General features: G+C 39.1%; 1 protein-coding gene across 5 annotated transcripts in view; it reads right to left on the bottom strand.

The window, feature by feature from the left end:
- ASTN2 (astrotactin 2) overlaps positions 1–16,697 on the bottom strand; it is a 909,948-nt gene that overhangs the window by 525,795 nt on the left and 367,456 nt on the right. For all 5 annotated transcript variants that reach the window (XM_061200030.1, XM_061200026.1, XM_061200028.1 and 2 more), the window contains exon 6: positions 7,735–7,881. In XM_061200030.1, the coding sequence (XP_061056013.1) occupies positions 7,735–7,881 (147 nt within the window). The remainder of the gene's footprint in view (positions 1–7,734; positions 7,882–16,697) is intronic.

The following is a 16,697-nucleotide window of genomic DNA, read 5'->3' as shown; positions in this document are numbered from 1 at the left end:
TGTTAAAGAGTTCAAGCTTTATAATAAGTACAATAAGAAGTACTTGAACAGCTTTATGGGAGGATGTGACATGTTGAGATTTTTCATTTTAAAAGATTGCTCTGTTTGCAATGTTGAGAAAAGACTGGAGAGGCGCTTGATTTAATGCAGGAGGCCAGTTCTTCGGACTATGTCAGTTGTTCCAGTGACACATACATAACAATAACAGCGATGGAAATTAGACTGTGGGGTTATTAGAAAGATACAAATACAGTTCTATGTAATTTTCAAGGAAGGAGAGATTATTTCTGATGGGCGTTTCCTTTGAAGAAGTTTTGGGGTTTTTGTTGAAGAAGGTTTTCCGGAGAAAGGAGAAAATTAAGTTAGGTCTTAGACATGGGTAGGATTGCAATACATAGAAATGAGGTAATACAAAGCCAGGCAGCCTATTTGTCTAAATAGTATTAAGTGCATGCAAAGGAGTTAAGAATGGAAAAGGCAGAGGTCATACTGTAGAGCACTTCTATACCTGAACATGTTCCACGGTGCTCAAAACTCTGAAATAAAAACTGAACATTTTAAAACAAAGCTCCAGATGATTCCAGAGAGCAAGATGTCCAAGGAACTACTCTTTTTAGACAAGTTGCCTGGTGGTTTGTGACTAAGCGGTCACCTTCAGTGTGGTGTAACTTCCACTTCTAAGAATTGAAAATACTCCTCCCATGTATTCAAATCACTGCAAACTTGCTCTGAAGTCACTTATGAACCTCATTCCTTATTAACAGCACAGCCACACACTAGCTCACTCTCTTGGGTTAAAAGACATAAAGTAGGAGTGCAAGCAAATAAATGTAGAACAAGAGTCATTGTATATAATTTTGTGTTCAAAAGCAGCTACACATGTGGCATATTAATAAACCAGGCCATCCTAATGATGAACATTTCCACTTGAGGATTTCATAGGCTGGTAAGGAATCCATAATCCCCAATTCCTCAGTCATAGGGAATAGAGAAGACTTGAATACACCTTAGTCCAAACCCAAAGTCAAGGCTAACACATTAACTTGACCTTAACAAACAGATATTTTGGCATAGATATTTATGCAGTGAGCATATCAACATAAAAGAACACAGTCTGTGCTTGGGTAGGGGGTGTATTTAGTTAAGAGACATCACTGGCCATAACCCATTCCTGGGTCTCACTCCATTTCTGAGTCTAGGCAAAGAATGGGTGATACTCAGGGATGAGGAAGTAAAGAATAAACAAACATACTCTAAAGGTCCTAAAAATTTAAGTGTTTTAAAAATTTATAGTCTGATAAAATGGTTCTGATTCAAAATATTTTGTACCCTAGCCAAACACATTTCTTCACTTTTCTTCTATGGCTTCATAGAAATGTGGTCATCTATTTTCAGGAAATTCCCTATGATGGGGAACTCATTACCTTACAGTGACCCCCTTCCAATATTAAAAAAGTATTATCACAACTACTAACATGTATATGACTTACTGAGCCATTACTAGGTCTCAGGTACTGAGCTAAAAGCCTTATGAGCATTATTTCATTTATTCTTCACAATAGCTCTAGGAGATATGTACTGCTATAATCCCCCACTTTATAGATGAGACTAAAGCTTAGAAAGTGAAGACATTTCCAGATTAAGACTCAATCTTCTCCCATCTCTGACCACCCTCATCACCCATATAGCTCTAATTTTGCTTCCTGGGGACTTCCAGAACAAGCCTGCTCCCTTTTCAAGACAAATGATAATTATCATGGTCATTTTTGTGGAAGCATGGGACATGGAAAAAACTTGGATGAGAGGTTTAGGTAGACTTGGGCTTTCATACCTTGCTTCACTTCTGTGTGTTAATCTGGCCAAATCGCTTAACATCTCCAAAAACTACCTTCCATTTATGCAAAAAGAGGATGCTAAATCCTGCCTCAGAGTTCTGATATGAGAATTATATTAGTAACTCCATGTAAAGTGTTTTGAACACTGCCATATTCATAACAGATATGCTCAATAATTCTAAGCTCACTTTTTGTCTAAGTTCCTTCAACTCTTCTTATAGAATGATTCTCCTCCACCCTTTCCTTAAGGGGTTATTAGGTATTGACAATGTTTTTCCAATCTCTTGGCTGCAATTCCTTTATTTTGGATGCCTTCCAATATATCATTGACTTCTGTGCTTCTTAAAGCACAACTACCAGGACAAAATGGAACAGAGAACTCTAGGCATAGTGTTATCTATCTACACTGGAGTGGAACCATTTCACCCATTTAATCTAGACAGCTTATTCCTTTAAAAGTTGTCTCTTCTACTGGCTTACTATAGGGCCAGGATATTTGGTGAATATATCCTGACATATTATACATTGGGAGCCTCGAGGGATGAAGAAACTAACATCTCAACTCATATGAGCTTTTAATGTTAACCAATAACCATTCATCAATAATGCTACCTGTAGGGCAATTTGGGTGAAGCCCAAATCCATGTGATGAGAGCTGCCTTGTTATAAAACTCATATTGGACCATTCACATGGTATTCAGTGCTATGGGCAATCACTGGAATTGTACCATAAGGCAGCTCCATTAATACAGCATTGATCAAGTCTAAGATGGAAGAAACCAAAGCCCCTTATCAGGGCTCCAAGAGGTCTCAAGGAGTTGTTAATCTGTTAGATGAAAGGAAAGTAACACTTAAAGAGATACTGATGCAGCTCTCAAACTTCTGTTAAGGGATCACCTCAAGTTCTTGTTGAGAATATTAATACTTGGGCTCTACTCCTAGAAAATGTGATTCACTAGTTCTGGGGATCATGAGCCCAGATAACCCAAATGAAGATCACTTATAGGCCTCAGATGAAAAACAAGTGCCAAATTCAGTAAATTTGGACACAAACCTAGTCTATCCCTTCACTATGTGCTTAGCAGAGCAAAAAGCCACCAGTGGCCTTGAGAAGGCACAGACAAAGGAAGAGACGATATTTGCCAAGGGCTTGGATGGGGACTCTGTTAGTATTTATTGTTCTTACCAGCTGAGCTCTGGACAATTACTATATCATGCTGACCTTTTTCTTGTAATGGGCAGCAAGCATCAAGTACAACTATGCTGTCACACAAGTACAAAATTCATTTTCTTCCTGAAGACCGAACCCATTACTCAGCCATCTCCAATACTTCAGCACCACAGACAGCCCAATGTACAAGGTTGGCTGAGGGCTCTGTCTACTAAGAAAGGGCTGGCAGCTTGGCAGCTTAAGCTTCATGGGGGAAGGTAAGAAAGGTGAGAGCTGCCTTGGCCACGGTCCTTGGGTGGCCTTGTCTCAACGGATTCTCTCCCATTTGACATCATTCTCTCATCCTGATAAGTCTCATTATGACGGTACTGCTGTTTATAACTCAGCCAGTGGCCTTGGGTGGGGGCCTATACTTTGATCTGGCTGTATAATATATGTAAAAAAAAATAATTTAATTACACACATGCAATCTGCATTCTTTATTTATTCTATATCTCAATGCATTTATAAATATTAACGCCAAGTGATAAGGGTTCAAGAAAATAGGCACCACTGTCATCATTTCCCCTCTTGCCTCCCTGCATAACACTCTCATATCTCCAGAAATCAGAGCTAGAGGCCCCACTAAGTCCAACCCATATGATTTTTTCTTTGTCAGATCATGTTCCACCCCCATGGAAAGCAAGACTCTACTGCTTTTCAAGTCCTGGTTTCTTTATCTGTCAAATAGCGATAATAAAGATCACTTTGGAGACCTGTTGGGAGAATGGAATGAGCAATGCACAGAGATTATCCACCCACAAGCGGCACTGGATTGTGCTGTGGCAGGTCTGCTTGCCTAGAACTATTAGACAGCTGTCCACCTGACTTCAAGCATTGGTTGCTTTCTGGATTCCTGAAGATCCCCAGAAGATGGAGGACCTTCAAGTGTTAGTGTCTTCCACTGGGAAGACATTACAAGACTTCCATGGGCCAGGGGCTGGGGGGCATATAATGGACTCCCTGTTCCATTTTCCTGAGAATAGCTACTCTCATCTACATAATTTCTTATACCTTCTTGTCTGACTATAGTCCAGCTTCTGATGTCTCTTCCTTTATGGATCATTTTAGGAATAAGAATAATAACAGCTGTTATTTATTAAGCAATCCCAGTGTTTTAGATCCTCTGTTGGTATTTTATACATATTATGTCATTCAATCTTTTCAAAATAATCCCCATTTTACAGATGAGAAAAATGAGACTTACACAAACATGTCCCATTTCAGAGGGTACATTCCTTACAAAGATATTATAGCATGTAGGGAAAGAGGGTTCCATTATGCCTCGAGACTGACACACTTTGGGTTAGGTCCTCCTAACGGTGTGTGTCATGTTTGCTAAATTGTGTCTCTAATCTTGAATATTCCATGGTTATGTCCAATTTTTTTGACTTCTACGCATTCTCTGCCTTAGTTTTCCTTCACTCAGCCTCCCCTTTCTGCTTAGACATCTGGTAGAAGAATCCTACAGAACTTTTCATAATTCTGCTTTAATTTAGGCCCTGATCATTCATTCAACACATATTTATTGAGCATCCATCAGAGGCCATGTGGTATGTTTGTCACCAGGGACAGTCTTGCCTAGAGACATTCCAGTCTAGAGGCAGAAACAGACAAGTCTACATGTAGTTATAAAGCTTTAAGTTTATGACAGAGATCAGAATAAGAATTATCGGGAAAGGGCACCTTTTAATTTACCACATTTTTGTCTATCCTTTGAAGCCACCACAGTAGTTTTATAGTTTTCTTGGGTAATCCTTTGATTTTGCTATTTCCCACCTATATGCTATCTAAAAATCTGATAAATATGGAATTGTAGGCTTCACAATAATCCTATGAGATAGGTATTATTATCATTCCCATTCTATAGACGCAGAGATTGAGACTCAGAGAGGTAAATAATTCACTTGGCTACAGAAGCGGCAGGTAATAGGGCAAGTATTTGAATTTTGTTTGTATTATTCTATAGTCTCTGATCTCAGCCATTAAACTATTTATCATGACCCTGAGCAAGTTACTTAGCCTCTTAGGAGCTCCATTTCTACATGCGTGAGAATAAATATTCAAAATGTGGATGTCTCTAAGACCTAACATTCTACAATTAATGAATAGTGACTGGTGGTGATAAAAGGTAAGTTCACATGCCTCCAACAATGGTCAAAATTTGCCCTATTGGTTTTCATCACTCTTACTCTCCCATCCCATGTTCCAGCCACACCCAGGTTCTGGCAATTTTTCCAGTCCCAAGCTCCACGAGCCTATGTGCTTAGCTGCTTCAGTAAATTTTGTTCCTTCTACTTCTGCTATGCCTCTGCCATTTCATATTCCCATATTTTCCTGTCTTATGTGCACATATGATTTGATAGGGATGAACCAAAAGTCTTCTGCTTTGGTCAAAAAAATCAACTGAATGCATATAAGATGAGAAATACTAAACTTACTTGCAGTTCAATTGAAAAATAGAAATAAAAAATAAAATATAAAATTAGCTAGTGATTATAACAGAAAAGAAATAGACTCACAGATATAGAGAACAAACTTGTGTTTACCAGAGGGGAAAGGGAAGGTGGGACGGGCAAGACTCGGGTAGGGGATTAAACTACTACATATAAAATAAATAAGCTACAAGGATATATAGTATGACACAGGAAACATAGCCAGTATTTTATAAGAACTATAAATGGAATATAGTCTTTAAAAATTGTGCAAAATATGTTGTACACCTGAAACTTATATAATAAGGCACATCAACTATACCTCAGTAAAAAAAAAAATTAAAAAAAAAATTAAAGTAGGGGCTAGTTCACTCTGGTGAAGTAGGAGTAAACACAGGATGCTCTAGTATAAGTCTAGGAGAGAAAGGAGGTGAAAGTTCCACTCTGCACAGAACATACTGAAGGGACTGGTGCGAAGTTGTGAACACTGTAACTTAAAAGATTAGAGATAAAATCGAGTTGCATTAAAATATGGCTGACAAATATAAAGGATCTCAAAAACATCTGATACATATCCAATGGGAAAAAGATTTTAAAAAATAATAATGGTACTAATATGGTGCTAGAAGGGTGGTTATCCCTGGGATGGGATTCACTGGGAGGGGGCATAAGGAAGCTGAAGGTGCTGGAAATGTTTTATGTTTGATCTGGGTGAACTCATGTAAAAATTCATTAAGCTGCATACTTAATATTTCTTCTTTATTATATTTATGATAACTTTCAATACATTTAAAAATAATAATACTAATAAGGACTTACTGTATAACACAGGGAATTCTACTCAATATTCTGTAATAACCTATATGTGAAAAGAATCTGAAAAAAGAATGAGTATGTGTGTATATATATATATATAAAATGTATATATGTATTCACTTGCTGTACACCTGAAACTAACACAGCTTTGTAAATCAACTGTACTCCAATAAAAATTAATAATAAAAAAGAAGATGTGGTACATATATACAATGGAATACTACTCAGCCATAAAAAAGAAGGAAATAATGCCATTTGTAGCAACATGGATGCAACTAGAGATGATCATACTAAGTGAAGTAAGTCAGAAAGAGAAAGACAAATATCACATGCTATCACTTATATGTGGAATCTGAAATATGGCACAAATGAACCTATCTACAAAACATAAACAGACTCATGGACATAGAGAACAGACGGGTGGTTGCCAAGGGGGAGGGGGGAGGGGAGGGATGGAGGGGGAGGTTGGGATTAGCACATGTAAGCTATTATATATAGAATGGATAAACAACCAGGTCCTACCGTATATCACAGGAAACTATAGTCAATATCCTAAGATAAACCATAATGGAAAAGAATACAAAAATGTATATATATGTATAACCGAATCACTTTGCTGCACAGCAGAAATTAACACAACATTGTAAATCAACTGCCCTTCAATAATAAAAAAAAATTCTTCCCCCCAATGGATACATTTCTGTTATAGAGAAACATAATTTTTTGTAATATATGTAAAGGAAAAGTTATAATATATGTAAATTGTAAAAATAAATAAATAAATAATAATGCCAAGCATTTGGGGAAACACAGCACATTCTGCTGGAGTATATAAACTGGAACAATTTTCTGGAGGGCACTTTAGCAATAGATATCAAGCACGTTAATCAGTTTCTTGGACCATGCTTTGCGAATGAGTATAGCAACTACAGTGTCTCATTAATTCAAACTAATTGGGTGAGGAGTAAATGGTAGGATATAACATGCTTGTAAAGGACATTTACAGCGAATGAGATATGAGTATAATCCAGGACACTTAGGAAGTTCCAACAAAGCTCATACAGTCTTCTTTGTCGTATTTTTAAAATAGGAAGGACTATTTTGGGGGGCGGGGCGGTATTTTTAGTTAGGCATAGGATGCACAAGCATGATAAGAAAACAGTAGGTTCTCTGAAGTAGCTCAATCTTTCTGCACGCACATTTGAATTCTTTCTTTATTAACAAACCTTACCCTTGCCCATGGAATAAAAGCAGTCTTTAGTTCCATTCAAATAATCCAGGATTTTCAAAGATAAAGACCTCTTTTAAGGTCTTTGGATGCTCTCTCTCTTTTTTAGTAATATAATTCTGAGGTTGGGCCACGCATGGGGAACACTGGAGCACACAGGGGTGCAAGGTGCCGAGTAGGTGCGGGGCATCTCCGACGCTCAGCTCTTACCGTCTGCAATGAAGTGCTCGGGCACATGCAGAGTCACCTTCACAGTGAGTGGACAGGACATCTGACTGCCACACACCATGGCCAGGATGCAGGAGCTCACAGCAATCAGCATCAGGGCCGTCTTGTTCACTGGGCTTTTCAGCAAACCTAGTAACATAAACACACACAAAGATACATAAGTCCACGGGGTGAGGAAACAGGAATAGCATGGAATTGGGGAATTTTGTTGTTTTCCAAATGAGAAGCTGGAAAAAGAAACCACATTTTCCAACCTCTGTGCTTGTAGCGACAGCTCAGTGGTCCCTTGTTGGGTCTTTGTTTAACTCTCTGAAAAATGGGCTTATTAATCCTTTTGGTATAGATGAAAAGAAACAAACTTCCTCAAAACTGTGGCAATTCTTACTCTTCCCCTCTCAATTAGGCTGGTCATTTTTGATAGTATTTAGATGATACTAAACTTTCTACTCACTTTAGAAGCAACCGAGAAGATACTGTGTTGTTGAATTCATAGGGCCTAGGGAAAGGAGCATGGGCTTTGGAGTTTGACCATCCTGGGTTCAAATTTGGGCTTCAGTCCTCATTGGCTGTGTGACCTATTTCAATTTCTGAACCTCAGTTTTCTTATGTGCATGATGAGGATAATAATAGACAGCTCACAGGTGGTTGTGATGATCATGTGGCATAGTGTACATACAATGTCTGTCATCTAGAAGGGTTTCACAGACTTAGAGGCCGATCAGTTCAAGTTAATTTCCCAAGCATCTACTGATGACCTATTAGGTGAGACACACATAGAGCAGAATAAGAATAGTTCTTGCTCTGCAGGAGCTTACAGGCTAGGGGGCAAAGGCAGGCTTATCCACAGCTAATTAGAATCCAAGGCAAGTTGTGCTAAGAGCTAGTAGAGAGGGCACGAGATGAGGAGGGGAGCTTTGCCTGGGAAAATTAAAGACAATTTCACGGTCACAGTACAATGAGTAGATTGGATCTGCCTGGCAAGGAGAGTGCTGGGCCAGCAAAGAAATTCTAAGGACTACATCCTGAGCCCCCAACGGGTCTCATTATTTGGCTTTACTATTCACATCTAATTTCAAGGCTTTGATTAACATGTCTAGAACAATGCTTTCCAAATTTCTATTACCCACTCTGCTCTTATTTGGAACAAACCTTTATGCCCAAACCTCCCGGACATCTGTCTCTGAATATCCCATGAGTATGACAAAACAACATGTTCAAAACTGGACGCATTATCGTCTCCTTAAAGCCTCTTCCTCCTCCTTCTCCTGGGTTCCCCTAAGCACTGCCATTTAAACTGGCCAGAAACCTAGACGTCAACTTTCAGTCTTCTGTCTTCCTCCTTTACAGCAACTAAAAAGCATGCAGTCCTATGTACTCTATGTCCTTAGCATTTTCACCTCTTACCCCTCATCTCTTCTATTGTCTGTTTGCTTGTGAGATGAGGGAGGTGTAGGCACATCTTCCCATCTCACTCCCTGGTGGAACCCCTTGAGCTGTTATAGAGCAACTGGCTACAGGATGTGGTCCACACTGATTAGCCTGGCATCTGAGGCCTTCACAGTGGGTCCCTACATTCATACCTCCTTGCTGCTCTCTGCTACCCAGCCCAGGAGCTGGCAGGGCTGCACCACTGCAGTGATGCCAAAGTGAGAGCTCTTCATCATGTTAATATTAGCATAGGAGCTATTTCTTTTGCATAGAAATCCACTTGTTTCCTTGTTTCCCATCACTCACTGAGATTAATCATAAGTGTAAATCCCTCTCCCTCTAGGGAGAAAGACTGCCTACATTTGTTATGCTTCCTAAAATATCTCATTCAAACACTAGAACCTAGTAACTTGATGGTAAATTCCTTCAGGGCAGGCACTGCGTCTTCTGTTCACCACTGTATTGCGATGCCTACCACAGTGTCAGGAATGTGGTAGCATCTCAGTAAATGCATCATATCTTCCAGAAGTGATGATAACTATATTAGCAACCAGACACAGGCACTGAACTATCAAAAATCATGCCAACCATAGACAACCAACACTCCCAGATAAATGGACCCTAATGGAACAGGAGCCCCTGACAGTCCACTTTCAGATTTTTGTATGAATATCTATTTTTCTTAGTAATCAGTGAGCTGCTTGAGGGAAGGGATCCCATCTCTACCATCTTTATGTCTCTCCTGCCAGGTTCATTGCTCAGAACCTTGAAATTGCTTAATTTAAGAATAGGGGCTTTGTGGACAGCTGCCAAGAGGTCCGTCTCCTCAGGACCCACTGGGTCTTTGGCTTCTGGAACACGCAGGGCTGAGTCCATGCTGATGGCCCAGGCTTCAGGACAACCCGGGGTCGAGTCCACACTAACGGAAGCTGGGTCTCCTCAGGACCCACTGGGGCTTCAGCTTTGGGAAACTGTGTGGTCCAGTTCTCTCTCACAGGAGGCTGGTCTCCTCAGGACCTGCCGGGAGGTGATGTCGCTGAGGGAAAAGGCAATCGCAAGACCCAAGATATGGTAGCTATTAATATACTCCTCCCACGGTGCCTCTTAATATGTGGACTCCTACAAGGGAAATAAGTATCACAACTTTGGTTGAACTTTGCCTGGCCATGTGGCTGACACGGTCTTGGTGCTCCAGCTGGGTGTCAGGCCTGAGTCTCTGAGATAGGAGAGCCAAATTGAGGACATTGGTCAACCAGAGACCTCCCAGCCCCACGTAATATCAAACTGCGAAAGTTTTCCCAGAGATCTCCATCTCAAAGCTAAGATGCAGCTCCACTCAATGACCAGCAAGCTACAGTGCTGGACATCCTATGCCAAACAACTAGCAAGACAGGAACACAACCCCACCCATTAGCAGAGGGGCTGCCTAAAATCATAATAAGGTAACAGACACCCCAAAACACACCACCAGACGTGGACCTGACCACCAGAAAGACAAGGTCCAGCCTCATCCACCAAAACACAGGCTCCAGTCCCCTCCACCAGGAAACCTACACAACCCACTGAACTAACCTTAGCCACTGCGGCCAAACACCAAAAACAACGGGAACTACGAACCTGCAGGTTTCGAAAAGGAGACGCCAAGCACAGTAAGTTAAGAAAAATGAGAAGAGAGAGAAATACACAGCAGATGAAGGAGCAAGGCAAAAACCCAACAGACCAAACAAATGAAGAGGAAATAGGCAGTCTACCTGCAAAAGAATTCAGAGTAATGATAGTAAAGATGATCCAAAATCGTGGAAATAGAATGGAGAAAATACAAGAAATGTTTAACAAGGACCTAGAAGAACTAAAGAGCAAACAAACAATGATAAACAAGACAATAAATGAAATTTAAAATTCTCTGGTAGGAATCAATAGCACAATAACTGAGGCAGAAGAACAGATAAGTGACCTGGAAGATAAAATTGTGGAAATAACTATCACAGAGCAGAATAAAGAAAAAGGAATGAAAAGAATTGAGGACAGTCTCAGAGACCTCTAGGACAACATTAAACGCACCAACATTCAAATTATAGGGGTCCCAGAAGAAGAAGAGAAAAAAAAAAAAAAAGGACTGAGAAAATATTTGAAGAGATTATAGTTGAAAACTTCACTAATATGGGAAAGGAAATAGTCAAGTCAAGGAAGCACAGACAGTCCCATACAGGATAAATCCAAGGAGAAACACGCCAAGACACATATTAATCAAACTATCAAAAATTAAATAAAAAAAAAAAATTAAAAGCAGCAAGGGAAAAGGAACAAATAACATACAAGTGAATCCCCAGAAGGTTAACAGCTGATCTTTCAGCAGAAACTCTGCAAGCCAGAAGGGAGTGGCAGGATATATTTAAAGTGATGAAAGGGAAAACCTACAACCAAGATTACTCTACCCAGCAAGGATCTCATTCAGATTCAACAGAGAAATTAAAACCTTTATAGACAAGCAAAAGCTAAGAGAATTCAGCACCACCAAACCAGCTCTACAACAAATGCTAAAGGAACTTCTCTAAGTGGGAAACACAAGAGGAGAAAAGGACCTACAAAAACAAACCCAAAACAGTTAAGAAAATGGTCATAGAAACATACATATCGATAATTACCTTAAACATGAATGGATTAAATGTTCCAACCAAAAGACACAGGCTTGCTGAATGGATACAAAAACAAGACCCATATATATGCTGTCTACAAGAGACCCACTTCAGACCTAGGGACACATACAGACTGAAAGTGAGGGGATGGAAAAAGATATTCCATGCAAATGGAAATCAAAAGAAAGCTGGAGAGGCAATACTCGTATCAGATAAAATAAGACTTTAAAATAAAGAATGTTACAAGAGACAAGGAGGACACGACATAATGATCAAGGGATCAATCCAAGAAGAAGATATAACAATTGTAAATATTTATGCACCCAACATAGGAGCACCTCAATACATAAGGCAAATGCTAACAGCCATAAAAGGGGAAATCAACAGTACACAATAATAGTAAGGGACTTTAACACCCCACTTTCACCAATGGACAGATCATCCAAAACGAAAATAAACAGTAAACACAAGCTTTAAATGATACATTAAACAGGATGGATTTAATTGATACTTATAGGACATTCCATCCAAAAACAACAGAATACACTTTCTTCTCAAGTGCTCATGGAACATTCTCCAGGACAGATCATATCTTGGGTCAGAAATCAAGCCTTGGTAAATTTAAGAAAGTTGAAATCATACCAAGTATGTTTTCTGACCACAATGCTATGAGACTAGATATCAATTACAGGAAAAAAATCTGTAAAGAATAAAAACACACAGAGGCTAAACAATACACTACTAAATAACCAAGAGATCACTGAAGAAATCAAAGAAGAACTCAAAAAATACCTAGAAACAAATGACAATGAAAACACCACAACGCAAAACCTATGGGATGCAGCAAAAGCAGTTCTAAGGGGAAATTTATAGCAATACAATCCTACCTCAAGAAACAAGAAACATCTCAAGTAAACAACCTAAAGTTACACCTAAAGCAATTAGAGAAAGAAGAACAAAAGAACCCCGAACTTAGCAGAGGGAAAGAAATCATAAAGATCAGATCAGAAATAAATGAAAAAGAAATGAAGGAAACAATAGTAAAGATCAATAAAACTAAACGCTTGTTCTTTGAGAAGATAAACAAAATTGATAAACCATTAGCCAGAATCATCAAGAAAAAAAAAGGGAGAAGAGTCAATTCAATAGAATTAGAAATGAAAACGGAGAAGTAACAACTGACACTGTGGAAATACAAAGGATCATGAGACATCACTACAAGCAACTCTATGCCAATAAAATGGACAACCTGGAAGAAATGGACAAATTCTTAGAAAAGCACAACCTTCTAAGACTGAATCAGGAAGAAATAGAAAATATAAACAGACCAATCACAAGTAATGAAATTGAAACTGTGATTAAAAACTTTCCAACAAACAAAAGCCCAGGACCAGACGGCTTCACAGGTAAGTCCTATCAAACATTTAGAGAAGAGCTAACACCTATCCTTCTGAAACTCTTCCAAATATAACAGAGGGAGGAACACTCCCAAACTCATTCTACGAGGCCACCATCACCCTGATACCAAAACCAGACAAAGATGTCACAAAAAAAGAAAACTACAGGCCAATATCACTGATGAACATAGATGCAAAAATCCTCAACAAAATACTAGCAAACAGAATCCAGCAGCACATGAAAAGGATCATACACCATGATCAAGTGGGGTTTATCCCAGGAATGCAAGGATTCTTCAATGTACGCAAAGCGATCAGCGTGATACACCATATTAACAAACTGAAGGAGAAAAACCATATGATAATCTCAGTAGATGCAGAAAAAGCTTTTGAAAAAATTCAACACACATTTATGATAAAAACCCTCCAGAAAGTAGGCATAGAGAGAACCTACCTCAACATAATAAAGGCCATATATGACAAACCCACAGCCAACATTGTTCTCAAAGGTGAAAAACTGAAACCATTTCCACTAAGATCAGGAACAAGACAAGGTTGCCCACTCTCACCACTATTATTCTACATAGTTTTGGAAGTTTTAGCCATAGCAATCAGAGAAGAAAAAGAAATAAAAGGAATCCAAATCGGAAAAGAAGAAGTAAAACTGTCAGTGTTTGCAGATGACATCATATTATACATAGAATCCTAAAGATGCTACCAGAAAACTGCTAGAGCTAATCAACGAATTTGGTAAAGTAGCAGGATACAAAATTAATGCACAGAAATCTCTTGCATTCCTATACACTAATGATGAAAAATCTGAAGGAGAAATTAAGGAAACAATCCCATTTACCACTGCAACAAAAAGAATAAAATACCTAGGAATAAACCTACCTAGGGAGACAAAAGACCTGTATGCAGAAAACTATAAGACACTGATGAAAGAAATTAAAGATGATACCAACAGATGGAGAGATATACCATGTTCTTGGATTGGAAGAATCAACATTGTGAAAAGGACTATACTACACAAAGCAATCTACAGATTCAGTGCAATCCCTATCAAACTACCAATGGCATTTTTCACAGAACTAGAACAAAAAATTTCACAATTTGTATGGAAACACAAAAGACCCCAAATAGCCAAAGCAATCTTGAAAAAGAAAAACGGAGCTGGAAGAATCAGGCTCCCTGACTTCAGACTATATTACAAAGCTACAGTAATCAAGACAGTATGGTACTGGCACAAAAACAGAAATATAGATCAACGGAACAGGATAGAAAGCCCAGAGGTTAACCCACGCATATATGGTCACCTTATCTTTGATAAAGGAGGCAAGAATATACAATGGAGAAAAGACAGCCTCTTCAATAAGTGGTGCTGGGAAAACTGGATAGCTACATGTAAAAGAATGAGATTAGAACACTCCCTAACACCATACACAAAAATAAACTTAAAATGAATTAAAGACCTAAATGTAAGGCCAGACATTATAAAACTCTTAGAGGAAAATATAGGCAGAACACTCTATGACATAAATCACAGCAAGATCCTTTCTGACCCACCTCCTAGAGAAATGGAAATAAAAACAAAAATAAACAAATGGGACCTAATGAAACTTAAAAGGTTTTGCACAGCAAAGGAAAACATAATCAAGAAGAAAAGACAACCCTCAGAATGGGAGAAAATATTTGCAAATGAAGCAACTGACAAAGGATTAATCTCCAAAATTTACAAGCAGTTCATGCAGCTCAGTATCAAAAAAAACAAACAACCCAATCCAAAAATGGGCAGAAGACCTAAATAGACATTTCTCCAAAGAAGATATCCAGATTGCCAACAAACACATGAAAGGATGCTCAACATCACTAATCATTAGAGAAATGCAAATCAAAACTACAATGAGGTATCACCTCACACCGGTCAGAATGGCCGTCATCAAAAATCTACAAACAATAAATGCTGGAGAGGGTGTGGAGAAAAGGGAACCCTCTTGCCCTGTTGGTGGAATGTAAATAGATACAGCCACTATGCAGAACAGTACGGAGGTTCCTTAAAAAACTAAAAATAGAACTACCATACGACCCAGCAATCCCATTACTGGGCATATACCCTGAGCAAACCATAATTCCAAAAGAGTCATGTACCACAATGTTCATTGCAGCTCTATTTACAATAGCCAGGACATGGAAGCAACCTAAGTGTCCATCAACAGATGAATGGATAAAGAAGGTGTGGCACATACATACAATGGAATATTACTCAGCCATAAAAATAAATGACATTGAGTTTTTTGTAGTGAGGTGAATGGACCTACAGACTGTCATACAGAGTGAAGTAAGTCAGAAAGAGAAAAACAAATACCGTATGCCAAAACATATATATGGAATCTAAAAAAAAAAAAGGTTCTGAAGAACCTAGGGGCAGGACAGGAATAAAGATGCAGACGTAGAGAATGGACTTGAGGTTATGGGGAGTGGCAAGGGTAAGCTGGGACGAAATGAGAGAGTGGCATGGGCGTATATATCTTTTTACATAAAGAGGTAAAAAAACCAAAAAGATGTTAAATAAATAAATAAATAAGAATAGGGGCTTTGTCTTTATTGCCAGTCTTAGAATAAAGCATAGCCTATGGTAGGGACGATTCATATATTTGTGGTTGTTATAGTTGGTGAATATTAGTTAACTAGAAGAGCAGTTAAGATAAAAAGATGGTTCTGGTGTCAGGAGACAGAAAATCTCTTAACTTAAAAGGACCACATAAAAAAAGGAACACATTTTCTCTCTCATCTGGGAGCCACAAGAAGCTGTTTCAAACTCTGATAATATTAACAGTTTCATAATTAAATAGCAGAAGCAAGCTAACGTCGATGTTTTCTACCAGAAAGGGTATGGACTAGGCGTTGTTGCCTCGCATAGGTCTTTCCTTAAAAAGTCAACATACGACTCCTAGCCTAGATATTTAACATCCCACCCCACCCCCCGAACCCTGTCCTCAGATAACAGTTAGCAGCAGCACTGAGTTTCCAGTCTAGACTCTAAGGAGGCTGTTCTGAGAGAAAGAACATGTAAACATGAGTCCAGCAGGAACAAACTCTTGGGAAGGTGAACCAGGTCCAGAGTGTGAGATGTGAAAGGTGGTTAGAGGCGCCTGGCATTGGGGAGTGGACTCCCTGGAAGGACAATAGTGCCCTGTGAGTGTCCGAGAAGGCATCTCTCAGACTGGCCCACGCAGCAGCAGAAACGGATGTGACCAAGACATTCCTTTCACTAATTAACCAACTACCAGACATACCACCCAGGCTCCACGGGGCCGATTTCTAGTTGGGGGAAGAGGGTTGACGGGTAGGAGTAGGATTGCTTGTACTAGTTCCCTGGGTTCATGCTGGGCTAACTGCATCCCCTATATTTAAATCTTCACAGTAATCCAAGGTCTTTAAGAGTCAATACGGTGGGGAGTAAAGTCACATTAGCTTGTTGGCC

This window comes from Eubalaena glacialis, chromosome 9 (assembly GCF_028564815.1).
Source record: "Eubalaena glacialis isolate mEubGla1 chromosome 9, mEubGla1.1.hap2.+ XY, whole genome shotgun sequence".
NCBI classification, from domain to species: domain Eukaryota; kingdom Metazoa; phylum Chordata; class Mammalia; order Artiodactyla; family Balaenidae; genus Eubalaena; species Eubalaena glacialis.
This window is presented reverse-complemented; position numbering and strand designations above follow the sequence as displayed.